Here is a 14773-nt window from a genome sequence, read left to right as displayed (position 1 = left end):
TGGATTTTTATGAACAAAACTTAGGATATGACCTTTGGAATGCTTGAGTGGATTAGGGTAGAGCTGAGGTTCACTGTGGATATGAGGCAATATCTGCAGAATTTTTCTTGCACAAAGGCATCCCAAGTATTTCAATCCTTAACATACCACAATGAAATTTGAAATTAGACAAGTTGATACAACATTATGATCTATAAAATATTTAATTCTCATAACACATATTCAATAGAAGAATTGGCTATATCTGTGCCTTGTGCACAGCAAGTGCTCAAATATTCATAATAACATGAATTTTTACTTGGACAGGATATAACACAAGACTCATCCCTATAGCAGGTCTTTGGCTGGGCATTTGATATATGTTATCTTATTTAATTTTTTTAGTCCCTATGTTATTATCCCCAGTTTTCATTGAAGAAGGATGTCTTTAAAGCCTAAAACAACTAGTATTTGGTAGTTTCTTGTACGCTCTTAGTCTGGCAGTTTCCAAAGTTCATCCTATACCTAATCCTTTATACCATTTTACTTAGTTTAGGGTTATGTCTTTGCCACAATTACATTCATTTTCTATTTTTAAAGTACCCATTATTTGTAAGCACTCTTCTATGCAAGTACTGTATCTACAGATTCAGCCAATCATAGATTGGAAATATTCAAAGAAATTATGTCTCTATAGATTATATGTCATTCCCTAAACAATATATTATAAGAACTATTTGCATAACATTTACATTGTGTTAGGTATTATATGTAATCTAGAGATGATTTAAAGTATACTGGAGGATATACATAGATTCCATATGAATATTTCATCATTTTATAAAAGAGACGTGAGCATCTGCAAAAATTGGTGTGTGGAAACATGTCTTAGAATCAATTCCACACAGATACTGAGGGACAACTGCATATATCTGAATAAAACAAGCAAAAATCCTTGTCCCCATTTAGCTTATATTTTATTAGGGGACAGACAATAACAAAAATACATAAAATGTATGTTATAAGTGCAAATGGAGAAAAAAAGAGTGAGCAACTGTGTAAAAATTATTAGGGAAATTTTACAAAGGGTGGCTAGAGGGGGTCTCAATACAAAGGTGTAATTTGAAATAAAACCTGAAGGAAGTGGGGGAATAAATGATCTGGAAGTTAGATGGAAGAAAATTCTAGGTAAAGTTCAGCAAGTGCAAATGCCTTGCATATTCAATGAGGAGCAAGGAGGCCACAGTGGCTAAAATGGAGTGCTTGAGAAAAGGGTGGTAGGGGATAAAGTTAGCTAGCTATTTGGGGATTAGTTCATCTAGGCCCATGTAGATCATAGTGAAGCTTTTGAAATGGGAAGGAATTGGAGGATTTTGAGACATTGAAGAGACATGATCCGATATAACAACTTAAAAGTGCACTTTGACTGCTATTTGGAGAATAGAATGTAGGGGAATAAGGGCAGAGACAACAAGATAAATTAGAAAGCTTTTACTATGATCTTGAAAAGAAGTAACTAGCCAGATGGTATCAGAGGAGGTGACGAGCAGTGTTTGTGTCCTGGATATGTTTCCTTTTGAATGGAATATCAGTGGAGCTTACTGATAGATTGTATGTAGGATGTAAGAGTAACAGAGGAGTCAAGATTGACATCAAAGCTTTACCCTGAGCAAGTGGAGGAGTGGAATTACTATTAATTGAGGTGGGGAAGACTGCAAGAGGCCCATAGATACTATATGTGCATGGAAGTAAATATCTGAGACTAGGTCTAACCCATGAATTAAGGGATAGGCTTAAGTTATGAGCTTTCTCCTGGAGAACAGGTACAGATATGGATTCTAGAAGAGATGGAGGTAGAAGAGATGAATTCTGAGATGGAGGTGTTAATTTTCAATTTATTAGCTTTATGGATATTTTCTCTTTCTTTGTTCTTTGTCTCCTCTATTAGCTCTCAAGTAGGGTGAATAAGTACGGTAACCATTTGCTAATTTGGCTATGTAAACATATATTATGGTGTCCTGAATATGTGTCATGGTTATATGTTTACATATCATGAATAATCCATTCAAACACCATGATCATCTGAAACTGCATAAGGTTTGCCTCATTCTGTTTCACGGCCAATCTGCTGTGCCACAGTTGGTTGTAGGCTTATATGATCTTGGTGTTTTTCCAAGTACTATACTTACATAAACCTACACCACAGTTGTTTACATTGGTGGCGTGCTTAAGTTTATTCACAGTGTGTTCAAAAGAAGTATTATGGTTTACTTTTTTATCAATATCATAGTTGTGTGAATATTCATGTAATTACATGATGTTCCTTTACTGTTCCATGGACATTTGCACTATAGTTGTGTATCTAAACATTATAGATAATTACTTACTCACCATAGTCATTGCTACCTCACTTTCATTTCTATCTTGCCTCTCTGCTCCTGTGAAAAATGTTTGACTGTGTCTGCCTACTCATAGACCATGATCTTCTGTTTCTGCATCATTGTGGTCTACTCTCACTGCAGGGCCATCTGCTCCTAAACTATGTCACATATGGATAAATACATCCAATATTCTGCACATGAATCATGATTGTTTAAGCATATACAATAACTATCTCCAACTGTATGGATACTTGATTATGTTTGAAAGCACTGTGACTATCACAGTTTTCAGTTTATGCACTATGATCATTTGAACCATCACCAAGTTTGTTATAATAAATGATTTAAGTATTTATTTACCTAAAGTCTATCTTTGCATTTGTTGATGGTTGTCTGAGCATATACCATAGATGTATGTTTATTTAATGCTAATATCTGATCATGTGTCCCATTTCTCTGTACATGTATCAGGTACAGAGTCCTATCTTGTGGATATTGCTAACTTGCCAAGGATATCTGTTACAGCAGCATGCTTTTTATAATTTTTTTCCAATTACAGTAAAAACACCTAACATAAATGTGTCCTCTTAACCATTTTTAAGAATACAGATCAGTATATTTGTATTGTTGTGCAGCAGTCCAGTGGCATCCTTCTAATCATGCACCATGTTTTAATTTACTGTGTTCCAAAGTCCTCTTTGATTGTTTTGTGATTATTACTTCATGTGCTATGGTGTTCTGACATATCTGATGATCATATTGTTTTATTCCATAAATGTCTTTATAATAGTGATGTTTCCTTACAAAATGCCATGGTTGTTGGAGGGTATGTATTATGTTTTATATACTACACATGATGACTGTTTTCTAAAGCTCAATGGTTATTTTAACATGTGCTTTAGTTATAATTTCATATAATATTGTATACCATACTATATTGTGTATCATACTATACATATCATAGTTTTCACCTTTTAAATCACTAACATTTACTTTTATGTCTTTGTCATCAATTATTAGTGTGATAGTTTGCTACTTATTCATCATAGTTTGAGCACAGTTCATAGTTATATACTAGAATAGCATAGTTGAACATGTATCATAGATACCTTTGTTCATGCAGCATGGCTATCTTTTCTTATACCCCAAATTTTTATTCATACATTTACGTTTACTGAGTATGCTTCATTGATATGTCTTATATTCTATGGGTTATTTCTACAGTTTGGATTTTAACTCCTCTACCAGGTCTTGTTATTCCTGTGGAGTAGTTGTCAGTGCATGTATGATGATTATCTTAGCATAGACCCTTGTCAAGTGATCATAAAATATTCGGGTCTGCTAAGGTACTGTGGATATTTGAGCATATATCATGGTTACTGTCCTTACCATGAATGTTGCTCATGCCTCAGAATTGTCTGATCATGAACCATATTTTCCTAATTACATGCTAAGATTTTCTGAACTGTACTCTTCCTGTTCATTCCTGGAAAATGTTGAACAACTCTTGTACAGCTCATGAATCATGAATGTCATAGCACCTATATTAGGTTAAACTAAGAAATTTCTGTTTTTGTGAAAGTAAAATTGTCAAATACTGACAAATACATCCATACAAATGAATACTATGATTATCTCTGATATGGATATTTCATCATGTCAGAAATCTATCTCCTCCAGTATTAAGTTTTTCAAATGCCTGTTCCAGATTTATGAGAACAGCCTTATAGAATTCAGTGACTGCTTTATAGCAATGGGATATATTTAGAGGGAGTTTTCTGCTTAATCTTTTATCAATTAGAATAACCCTCCAACATGTATGTTTTGCTTATTGGTCTAATGCATAAGATTTCTTAGGAAGAAAAGTTTCATATCCCTCATTCATTCTGAAAATTATTCTACTGATATGATTGAAAAAGAGTAGCATTGGGTGAGAGGAGACCTTCAAGGGATTAGTGTCTCAAACTCAAGCCACATAATTTAGAAATAGCAAGTAAGTGTAACTTTATTGGTTGTTTCTTAACTACATATCTTGAGTCTTTACCAGTACAGAATTCATAGAACAGCTTACATGTAGGCAATCCCAAATCACTAATTCTATTATTTGTATAACTTGATGATTTATTAGGAATTTCTCTGCCAGGAGGCTGGGCTTAGATTTCTTCTTTACGTTGTGACCCCTATCTAAAAGAACTGGCTTTGCCCTAAAGCCCTAAATTATCTCTTAATGAGGAAACATTGCATTTTAATCAAGAGCTATTGTGTCTTATGATTTTATCAACCCAATTCATAGGAAACAATTTATTTACTCCAGGATTTTTGAATTCCAAAAATGATATAAAGAGATTACAGTATATATATATATATATATATATATATCTCCCCCATGCTTTTATTGAGACAGGGACTTGCTAAGTTGCTGAAGGACTTGCTAAGTAGCTGAAGCTGGCCTTGAACTTGCAATCCTGCTGCTTCAGCCTCCTAAACTTCTGGGATTACAGGTGTGTACTACCTTACATGGCAAATCTGCAGTTGTTAATATGCCAGAAGTTCTACATTATTACACAGTTAACCAAGGAAAAGGCTTTTGTGACATTAAAGATCAAATGGAATTAGCAGAAATAAAATGAAGACATGAGAGACCATTTTAAGCTCTTGAAGTGTAAGAGGTAACTGAAACTAATGAAGGTTTTGGGACTTACCTAGTCATAGAGGAAGACAAGGAAAGAGATGGAAATAAATCTTAAGACTCCTGACTTTTTTATCTAGATCTGTTTATACTACTCTATACATCCATTTGTGGATGGGTTCTGGTGTATTCAGAAGAGGTGTTATATTTTGGAGTAAATTTTGGTGGCACTGATGAGTTGGGGGAAGGAGGATATCAGGTTAAGCATTCCATAACTGTATACTACGAGAGGTAAATTGTTGTAATAGAGCTGAATATATTTTTGTCTCTTCCTCCTCCCTCTCTTTGTTTTTTAACCTTTTGTCCATTACCCTTTCCTTGTACTGTGAATTTCACAGGTCTCTCCAACTTAGTGCCTGAGAAGATGATTATCACACAAATGTGTCACTTCTACATGACCAGACTTGGGGTTCTTTTCCTGATTAATATTCTCCCTGGAACGACTGGCCAAGGGGAATCAAGACGACAAGAACCTGGGGACTTTGTGAAGCAAGATATTGGCGGGTAAGAATACTTAAGCCTTAGGACAAAAAATGAATTTGATAAATGTCTACCTCAGATTTCAGAGTTTTCCCCAGATGAAACAAATACTCTGGTCTCTGATATATTACACTGTATTTGGAAGAAAAAATAATCAGCTCAGAATGTCAAGATAAAAAGAGAACTCAAAGATCTTCATGGGAAACTCCCTAGCCCATGCAGAATACCATCTGTGGTATGTTGAAAGTAGATAATGCCTTAAGGGTTTATTCCCGTTCGCATTCATACTTCTTGAAGTAATGGTCTGTTTTATTGCTTATACCTGTCTCTCAACCATTCTTACACTCACTGCTGTCTTTTGGTCATAAAATAAAACAAAAGTATAGAGTATATATAAAATCTACACATATAAGCAGGGCACAGTGGCACATGCCTGTAATCCCAGCTGCTAGGGAGAGTGAAGGAGGATTGTGAATTCAAAGCCAGCCTCAACAACTTAGCGAGGCCCTAAGTAACTCAGCAAGACTCCGTCTCTAATAAAATATAAAAAAGGGCTGGATGTGGCTCAGTGGTAAAGAGTCCCTGGGTTCAATCCCTGTTACCAAATATATATATATATATATATACACACACACACACACACACACACACACACACACACACACATATATATGTATTATACTCACACACACATAGTATAAATATAATTTGCTTTGACTTCAAAGACACAATTTCTGGGTACTTAGATTAGGATCTCTAGAAGCAGGGCATGACAGAAGTATTCTTTTTAAAAATTGTTTCATTCATTATTTTTAGATATACATGACAGTAGAGTATATTTTGACATATCGTACATACTTGAAGTATGGTTGTACATGATGTGGAGTTTCACTGGTTGTGTATTCGTATATGAACATAGAAAAGTGATGTCCATTCATTCTGCTGTCTTTACCACTCCCATCTGACACAAGTATTCTTGAGCAAAAGATTTATTAAGTGAATACTCACAGCAGAAAACTGTAAGGATGTAAGGCAAGGAGATAGGGAAAGGGGGAAAGTTAAGCAAAAGTGTGATTTTGTGTGAAGTATAGCCTCAATTTGAGCTCACAGGGAAATAAGAATCATAAATGGCGCTATGAAATAGTTCTACCTTGAGACAAGGAGCCCACACTTCTGTAGCCTCACCTCAAGCTGTCATTATACTCTCATCTCACCCTCCATTCCTGACTTCTCTTGAATATCAGACCTCTGTATTCAGCATTTTATTGGATATGTCCACTTGGCTATTCCACAAAATATTTAAAATAAGAATGTCCAAAGTAGTCTCATCATCTCCATCTCCCTCCCCATAGAGAACAAACAAGACAAAACAAAAACATATCCCTTTTTCCATTTTCCCTATTTTGGTCAATGTGACCATCTTGCACTTTGTTGCTTGAGTCAGAAACTTGGAATTATTTTTGACAATTTTCTACCCTTCACTTTCCAGTTTGAATCAATCACTAAGATCTGTTATATATACCCTCTGAAAGTCTTGAATTCACCCACTTTCCCCCCACTTTCCCATTACCATACTAATTTAATCCACTTGGACCACTGGAAAAGTCTGTATTTGGTTCCCATCTAATCTTGTACTTTGTGGACAGTTTTTCTTCTGTCATGCATGCTAAATTGTACCAAATCTATTTACAGCCCTTTAATGGTGTCTTATTCTTTCTAGAGTAAAATAAAAACTCCTTATAATTTTATAAAACCCACTATGATCCAGCTTCTATCTACCTTATTAGCCTTTTTTCTTAGTCCTCTTGCAACCAAACTCTGTGTTCTTCAGCATTGTTGAACTTAAGAATCCTGTGTTTTAGTCAGCTTTTTCCTTCCTGTGACCAACACACCTGACAAGAACAATGTAGAGAAGGAAAAGTTTATTTTGGTGCATGGTTTTAGATGTTCAGTTGTGACCACCTGAGTCCATATCTCTAGGTCTGAGGTGAGGCAGAACATCATGGTGGAAGGGCGTGGTGAAGGAAAGCAGCTCAGAACATGATATCCAGGAAAGAGAGAGAGAACTCTGCTCATCAGGGTCAAAATATATAAACTCCAAAGTCATCCCCCCACTGACCTACTTACTCTAGCCTTACCCTACCTGCCTATAGTGATAGCCCAGTTAATCCATATCACTGGATTAATGTGCCAATTAGTTTACACCCCTCATAATCTAAATATTTCACCTATGAAAATTCTTGCATTGTCTCAAATATGAGATATTGGGGGACACCTCATGTCTAAATCATAACACAAGGGGGTATCATTACTAGGAAAAACCCTGTAGGTTTGAAATATTTCAGTATTACACAGGATATTTCATTCCTTCCTAGTGTGCTTTTTTGTTTTCCTTTACATTTGGTTATTGTCCCATTTTCTTGGAAGCGTGAATCTTAAAATAGAAGTTTTGAATTATTTTTGCAGGGTTATTGATGTACTCTGAGTTTTTCAGTCTTTTATTAGCAGTTTTACAGTAATCTACAGGGCTGAGGACTACAGAACTGGACATAAAAGTACAGTTAAGTTTTGGCATATGAGTGTCTTTTTTTGCTCCCAATATGGAAAGTGAAACTTGTCCTTTATTATTAACTCCTCATGTATCTGATTTCATTTGGCCATGATAGATGTTCTAAATAAGGTAGAACTTCTAAATAAACAAATCTTACGTCAAGCGTTGAGTCTTTTAAAATTTTAAATCAGAGAATAAAGTTTTCTAGAAATATATTGCATGTTTTCTTATAAAACTAAACAAAGATTATGAATAAGATAGTCCCTTTCCTTGGTGAATTTTGATCCTTATAAACAGCATTCATTATATTCATTCTTTTTCTGCTTTTTAAAATTTTTATCCCCATGCTCAGTGCTAGTTGTCACCTTTCCTATTTACATTAGTTTGTTTACATCCTATTAATGCTTAGGAAACCAGATAGCCCAAACCCTTTAGCAATTATGCTAAAGAGGAGGCCAAGAAATCCTTCCCACAAAAGCAGAATGACGTGCTTGATTTTAATACCAGGGCATAATGATTGCTTAGATCAATTTATGCTATGTGTATGTATGAATGTGTCACAATGAATCTCACTATAATGTATAATTATAATGCACTGATATTTTTTTGAAAAAAAATTTTTTTTTTTACATTCAGGCTTTGGAGGTCTGATACTACTAAAAACTTGGCTTAGAATATTAGGGTTTGGCCCTTTATTTGCATTTACTAGAACAAAGGAATCAATTCAACTTTATAATATGTACTATATGCTGAAAGTTCTGATACTTAATGGAGCTGCTGTTTCCTTTTGCTCATTTTTGGACCTTCTTAAGTATGCCTTTGTGTGTTGAAAAAAAATCCTGTGGTGCCTTACTTTATCCATCCTTACTAGTTTATTGTATTAAATCATCTGACCTGGTTGTCCTAGCAGCTTTAACAATCAACAATGGTTTGTTGAATAGTGCTTTGTATATCATATGCTAGATATAATGGTTCTCAGTGTTTGACATGTGTAAGCAAGAATGCAGGCTTCACACTTGAAGATTGTGATTTAGAAGTTATGACAAGGGTACCTAAAATCTGCATTTGATTCAATTACCAAGATGATTCTAATGTAAGAAAACTTTGATTAATATTTAGGGCTGTAGTTTCTATTTTCAAAGAACTAATAGTATAGTTAGGGATATGAGATTATGGATCTTTAGAATGGCATACATGGAAAGACTCATAAATAGTGCCTAATGTGATCTTTCTATTTTACATGAAGAAACTGAGGTCCAGAAAGATAAATTAACTTTCTTAAGATCATAAAGTTATGTAATAGTAGAACACCTATTCTAGAGTTGTCTAGAATACCACTCTAATTCCTAGTCCCATATTATTGAGGAAAAACTATGAGGAATAATTTCAGATTCATTTAATTAACATGTTTATTATACTCTTGCTTCCTGATTCTGTATTTTTACCAACAAGTGAGATCTATATATATGTACAGTGGTAATTTGAACCATCATGAAACTATTTTTCTGAGTCAAAATGGTCAAATATCAGCAATTTCACAGTGGGTCAACAGGTAAGTGCCTAAGTAGCAAACAAGTATTGGATGAATCCTCCATGTCTGACTGAAACTGAATTGAATCAGTCAGGGTCCCAAACTGGACATTTTGGTTAAGATTATTTGAAGAGGGTGGATTTGTAAAGAGACTCATTATAGAAGTATGGGGAACCACAAGGAATAGGGCAAGGACCTAAGGACAGCAGTAGATATATCATGTATAACAAGTTTTCTTATGAGGTTCAGGGACTTTTATTTGAGGAAATAGTCATCAAAAAGAGAATTTTTTTAGAAGAATTAGGCCAGGTGTGGTGGCACATGACTGTAACCTCAGTGATTCCAGAGGCTTTCAAGTTCAAAGCCAGCCTCAGCAATTTGGCAAGACCCTGCCTCTAAATAAAAATAAAAATAAAAGTGCTGGGGATGTTACTCAGTGTTTAGCACCCCTGGGTTCAGTCCCTGGGACCAAAAGTAAGTAAATAAATAAATAAAATTAAATAAATGCAAGAATTGGGCATATGACTATTTATTTTATGTATACAAACATTTGTTTATACATAGTAATCTCTTAGACTCTGAACTGAATATGTCAGCCATATGACTGGATGGACCATGCTAATACAGGGTAAATGCAGTCTTCTCCTGGGGCCTGAAGAAAGAATAAGTATCATTTGATCGTAATATTTTTCCTTTGAGTTGGAAATGTAGCATTGTGACATAGGACAAGGATGTACATTTGAGGCTAGGATCAAGAACGCTTCATAGGTGATACTGTGACTTCTTATTGCATCATTTCTGGAAGTGAAGTTTTCTCAGTACTACTGATACTAAATTTGATCACTTGATTAAGTTGATGAATGCCAAACTGTTGATTGTAAGGATATCCGTCACCAGGAATGAATGAGAGGGTTTGAACTGGTGGGCAGCTCATTGTTTTGATCATAGCTGTAGGTATGGAGTAAAGAACAAATAACGGTGAGGAAGAGGATATTTCCAGTGTTGCAGTTTTCCCATCTTTTGTATCAGAATCTTTTTCTTCACAGAGACAGTGTTATAAATGGTTCACAGACTGGCTTATGAAAGTTTACTTACCAAAAGTGTTGCCAAAATAAGGCTCATATATCAACAATGTGGTTAATTCAGATGAATTATGAGAAATAGACTTGCATAGTCTTGCCTGGACAACTAGACAACCTTTATGGAAGTGTTTTAAAGGAAAAATGTACTTTCACTTCTTTGCAAACTTTTGATCATGAGACATTTTAAATTGGAGTATGTCTTTTATATTAATATGTGGAATCATCTCTAAGTTCTAGTACCTTTGTCATTTACAACATGCTGTAGTTTATTCTTCCTGTGTGTTTTTGTGAAGCAGAGCCTTTCAGTTCCTAAGAAAGTATTAAGGACTTGGTCTTTATTTTACTTTAACTCAGCAAGTACAGTTAATATGAAAAGGTAGGGCATATGTGAGGGGGTGTGTCTCAAGCCAATACTTCTCTAGATTCATTTCAACATTGTAGAAAATATTTAAGACCAGCTCTCTTTCTTAGATGGATTAGGCATGTTCTATTAAAAAAAACAGTTTATTTTTTTCCTTCAAGTGACTTCTGTAAAGATATTAGAATGTGTGCTATTGGATCGTAGCTGTTTCTCATTCCCTCCCCAGCATATAACTGGTATCCTTAATGAGATGAATCTTTAGTAAGACTTTTCCACTCATGGGAAAGAGTGGGCTTGGAAAATGAAAACAGGGGATATTAGGAAATGGCAAGTAATCTGATTTGACTATGATTTCTGGTCTGAAAGCAAAATAGTGGAATTTGCAACTGTAAAAATATATTGGGACCAGATTGCAGAAGGCCATGAATGTCAGGCTAAGGAGTTGGGATTTTATTTGATAAACTGTGAAGAATTACGGAAGCCTTGGGAGTAATGCAGAGATATGATCTGCCAGTAATCTAGAATGTTAATTATTTAAAAAACATATTCTCCCCCAGGACATATTCAGTATTAGGAAAAATGTCGTCCTTTTAATGAAGTAAATTTCTCTTCTCTTTGGGTTGTTGTATGATCTGCATCAGCAATTCTGCAGCTGTGCCTCTCCTGCTTTCCCCTAACACAAACACACCAGGGTCCTTGATATGATTGAATTAACGCTGTTGCTGCTGACATCCTGCACTTAATCTCTACATGGTTAGTGAGCTTGACTTTGGTGCAGTCTGAAAGTACATGTCTTTCAAAGTTTCTCACTGAATTATCAAGAGTTTGGAAAAAAATTAAGGAAAATCCTTCACTTGCACAGCAATTTTGTTTCTATTGTCTTATTTAATTATTTCTTCCAAAAGCTTTCTAAGGTAGGATTTTATTATCCCTATTTTACATGTAGGGAAGTAAGTGACAGAGCCAGAACTAACACTCTAGTCATTTGACTCTAATCCTGTGAACTTGCTACTGATCCATCTTTAGAACTAGAAAAATGATGAAACTTACCAAACCTACAGATATTGTATTAGTAACATCATTTTATTCTACAATTGGGGTTTATTATTATCATATTTGATCCAAACAATAGTGACAGACTTAAGATATGGTTAGTGCATCAGTCTCATCAAATTTAAACATGTGACTAAACAATTTTTTTTCTCTAATTGGCATTGATATCTAGGTTTCTAATCTGTAAAATGAAGATAAGGAATTATATGATCTCTAAAGTCCTCAATAATCCCGACTTACTATGATTCTTTTTTTCTTTTTCCATAAATACTTTTGGATAGGCACAAACTACAGCATCTTGGAGCAGTATAGTTACGAAGAAGAGAGTTCCAGTTTGGGTTCTAACTTAAACCAACTTCCAGCTCTCCATGCAGCAATTTAGTATACATCAGGAGAAAAACATATCAGTAATCAAGTGTAAAATCATAGAGTAATTGTTGATAATAGTTTGGGGATAACAATGCTGATAACATATCAACAGAGTCATAAGGGAATGAAAATTTATTCTCATTAAAGTTATTATTTCAGTTGAAGTATCCAGTGTATTGGCCTTGCATTTAGGAATTTTAGATCCAATTTTTAGCTTTCCCATTAACTCTCAAATTGACTTAAAAATTATTTTCAGGAAATTTAACATTCCCATATGTGAATCCATCTGGAATAGATAATATCTAAAGCCCTTTTTGGTTTGTGTATATATTTAAGAGAATTCTCTGTTATGTTCTAGTAATCCAAGAAATGATTTCTCATTCACTCTGTATCTATTTCCAAGAAAACGAATCAGGCTAACCAAGGTTAAGAATCTTCATGGTGAAAGTCAAGAGATAATAAGAAAGAGATTTTCACCAAATCAGTTGAGTTCCTACAACCACTCTTCATGTCCTTATGTCAAATGGACCAAAACGTTGGTGGATTGTGCCAGATGTAGACTGTCATCTGAGAAGGTGTTTGCATTTCTCTCTTCAGTTTATTGATGTCAATTGGTTAACTCTATATTTCAATCACCTTCTTTATTATCCCTTTCTAATGAAGCATCTGGATCATTTTTCATGATCTGTTCAACCAGCCAAGCATCCTTCTATTGCTTATGTTCCAGTGTCTCTATGGCAGAAGCTGTGCCTATGACTTTTGACTGATATAGATTCTAATTATTTGTTTTATTACTTATATTTGAATAATGCATTTGAATGCAAATCTACTGTTCTAAAAAAGAAAAAACAAACTTCAAATACTTCTAGATATGAAGCATTCATCCTGGTGATTTAATGTGTTATTTAATATTTATACAACATATTTTTGAAGTGATTTTTGTTGTTAAAGTTAAAACTGGAAGTATTATATGGTTACCTAAGGTCATACAACTAATAAACTCAAATCATGTCTTCAGAGTCTTTAAGCCTAATTCCCCTTTCCTTGTGTATTTATTTTATAATTTAATTATCTCAGCATGGGAAGAGTTACTTAGTTTACTTTATTTTGTTTTATGTTATATCACAATACCTAGAATAGTATTAATCACATAGTTAATAATAAAATGTATAAGTAAATTGAATTATGTTTATGAATTAAGAAACTTACAATTCAAAATGACTTTTACTAAGTCCATCTGATAGAAAATGACAGTTTAGGGTGAGAACTATTCAATTCAGATGTTTCTACTACCCTGTAGGTTCTTTCTCAAGCTCTTTTGAGCATAGGAACCTTGCTCACTTTTAGGCATAAATATTGGTGGAAAGTATTAACTGTCTCTTAGGACCTTTACTTAACTGGTATCTTGTGGTTTTTACAGCTCTAATAAACTAGATACTGGGAATAATTATTATATACTTATTAAAGTCAACTTTCTGAGTACAAGTTAAGAATAGGGAAAGCCAGCTGAGTGCAATGGTGGCACACCTGTAATCTCAGTGGCTCAGGAGACTGAGGCAGGAGGATCGCAAGTTCAAAGCCAGCCTCAGCAAAAGCAAGGTACTGAGCAACTCAGTGAGACCCTGTCTCTAAATAAAATACAAAAGAGGGCTGGGGATGTGACTTAGTGGTCTAGTGCCCCTGAGTTTAATCACTGCTATACCTCCCTCAAAATTAAAAAAAATAAAAATAAAAAAAGAATAGGGAAAGCCAAGATTTAAAGATAAAAAGATATGTAGTACAATAACTTGTTTAATGGTCTACCCTAGTTCTAAATAAGGTGGGCACCAGGATTTCTAGTTCTTCATTCATTGCTTAATGCTACACCATCCTTATTTACCCTCAGCAATAGCCGTTTCTTTCACCATATTCTTCCTTCTCCTGAACTACCCAGGGATTTAAAAAAAATATCTGGTCATGCCAAACCACATCAATCTCCTCCTCAAAATGTATAGATACATGTCACAGTGCCTGATCTGATTAGGTGGTTAGTGAAGTGCATGTTGTTCATAAAGACTTGCAAAGGTATCCAAACTGGAAAAGTAGGAAGTAGCTGAGGCACATTAGAAAGTCAGAAAATTTGGATTTTAATTCAATCTCTGCCTCTACTAGCAATAAGACTGGGAAAATTTGTCTTCCTTTCTGAGTTTGTTTTCCATGTTTTAAATGTGAGAGATTAGGAATTCTTTAAAGAGTCCTAGTAGCTCTAATATTAGACAGATTACTACTGCCAGTGTCCTCTCTCCATAGGGTGAGGA

At 34.6% G+C, this 14773-nt stretch overlaps 1 protein-coding gene across 1 annotated transcript in view; it reads left to right on the top strand.

Moving 5' to 3' along the window:
* Positions 1-14773, top strand: part of Gabra3 (gamma-aminobutyric acid type A receptor subunit alpha3) — a 248478-nt gene that overhangs the window by 100904 nt on the left and 132801 nt on the right. The window contains 1 exon segment of the mRNA XM_047535929.1: positions 5388-5553. Within this exon segment, the coding sequence (XP_047391885.1) occupies positions 5414-5553 (140 nt within the window). The 5' untranslated portion in view covers positions 5388-5413.

The sequence above is a fragment of the Sciurus carolinensis genome, chromosome X (assembly GCF_902686445.1).
Source record: "Sciurus carolinensis chromosome X, mSciCar1.2, whole genome shotgun sequence".
In the NCBI taxonomy this organism is placed as follows: Eukaryota; Metazoa; Chordata; class Mammalia; order Rodentia; family Sciuridae; genus Sciurus; species Sciurus carolinensis.
This window is presented reverse-complemented; position numbering and strand designations above follow the sequence as displayed.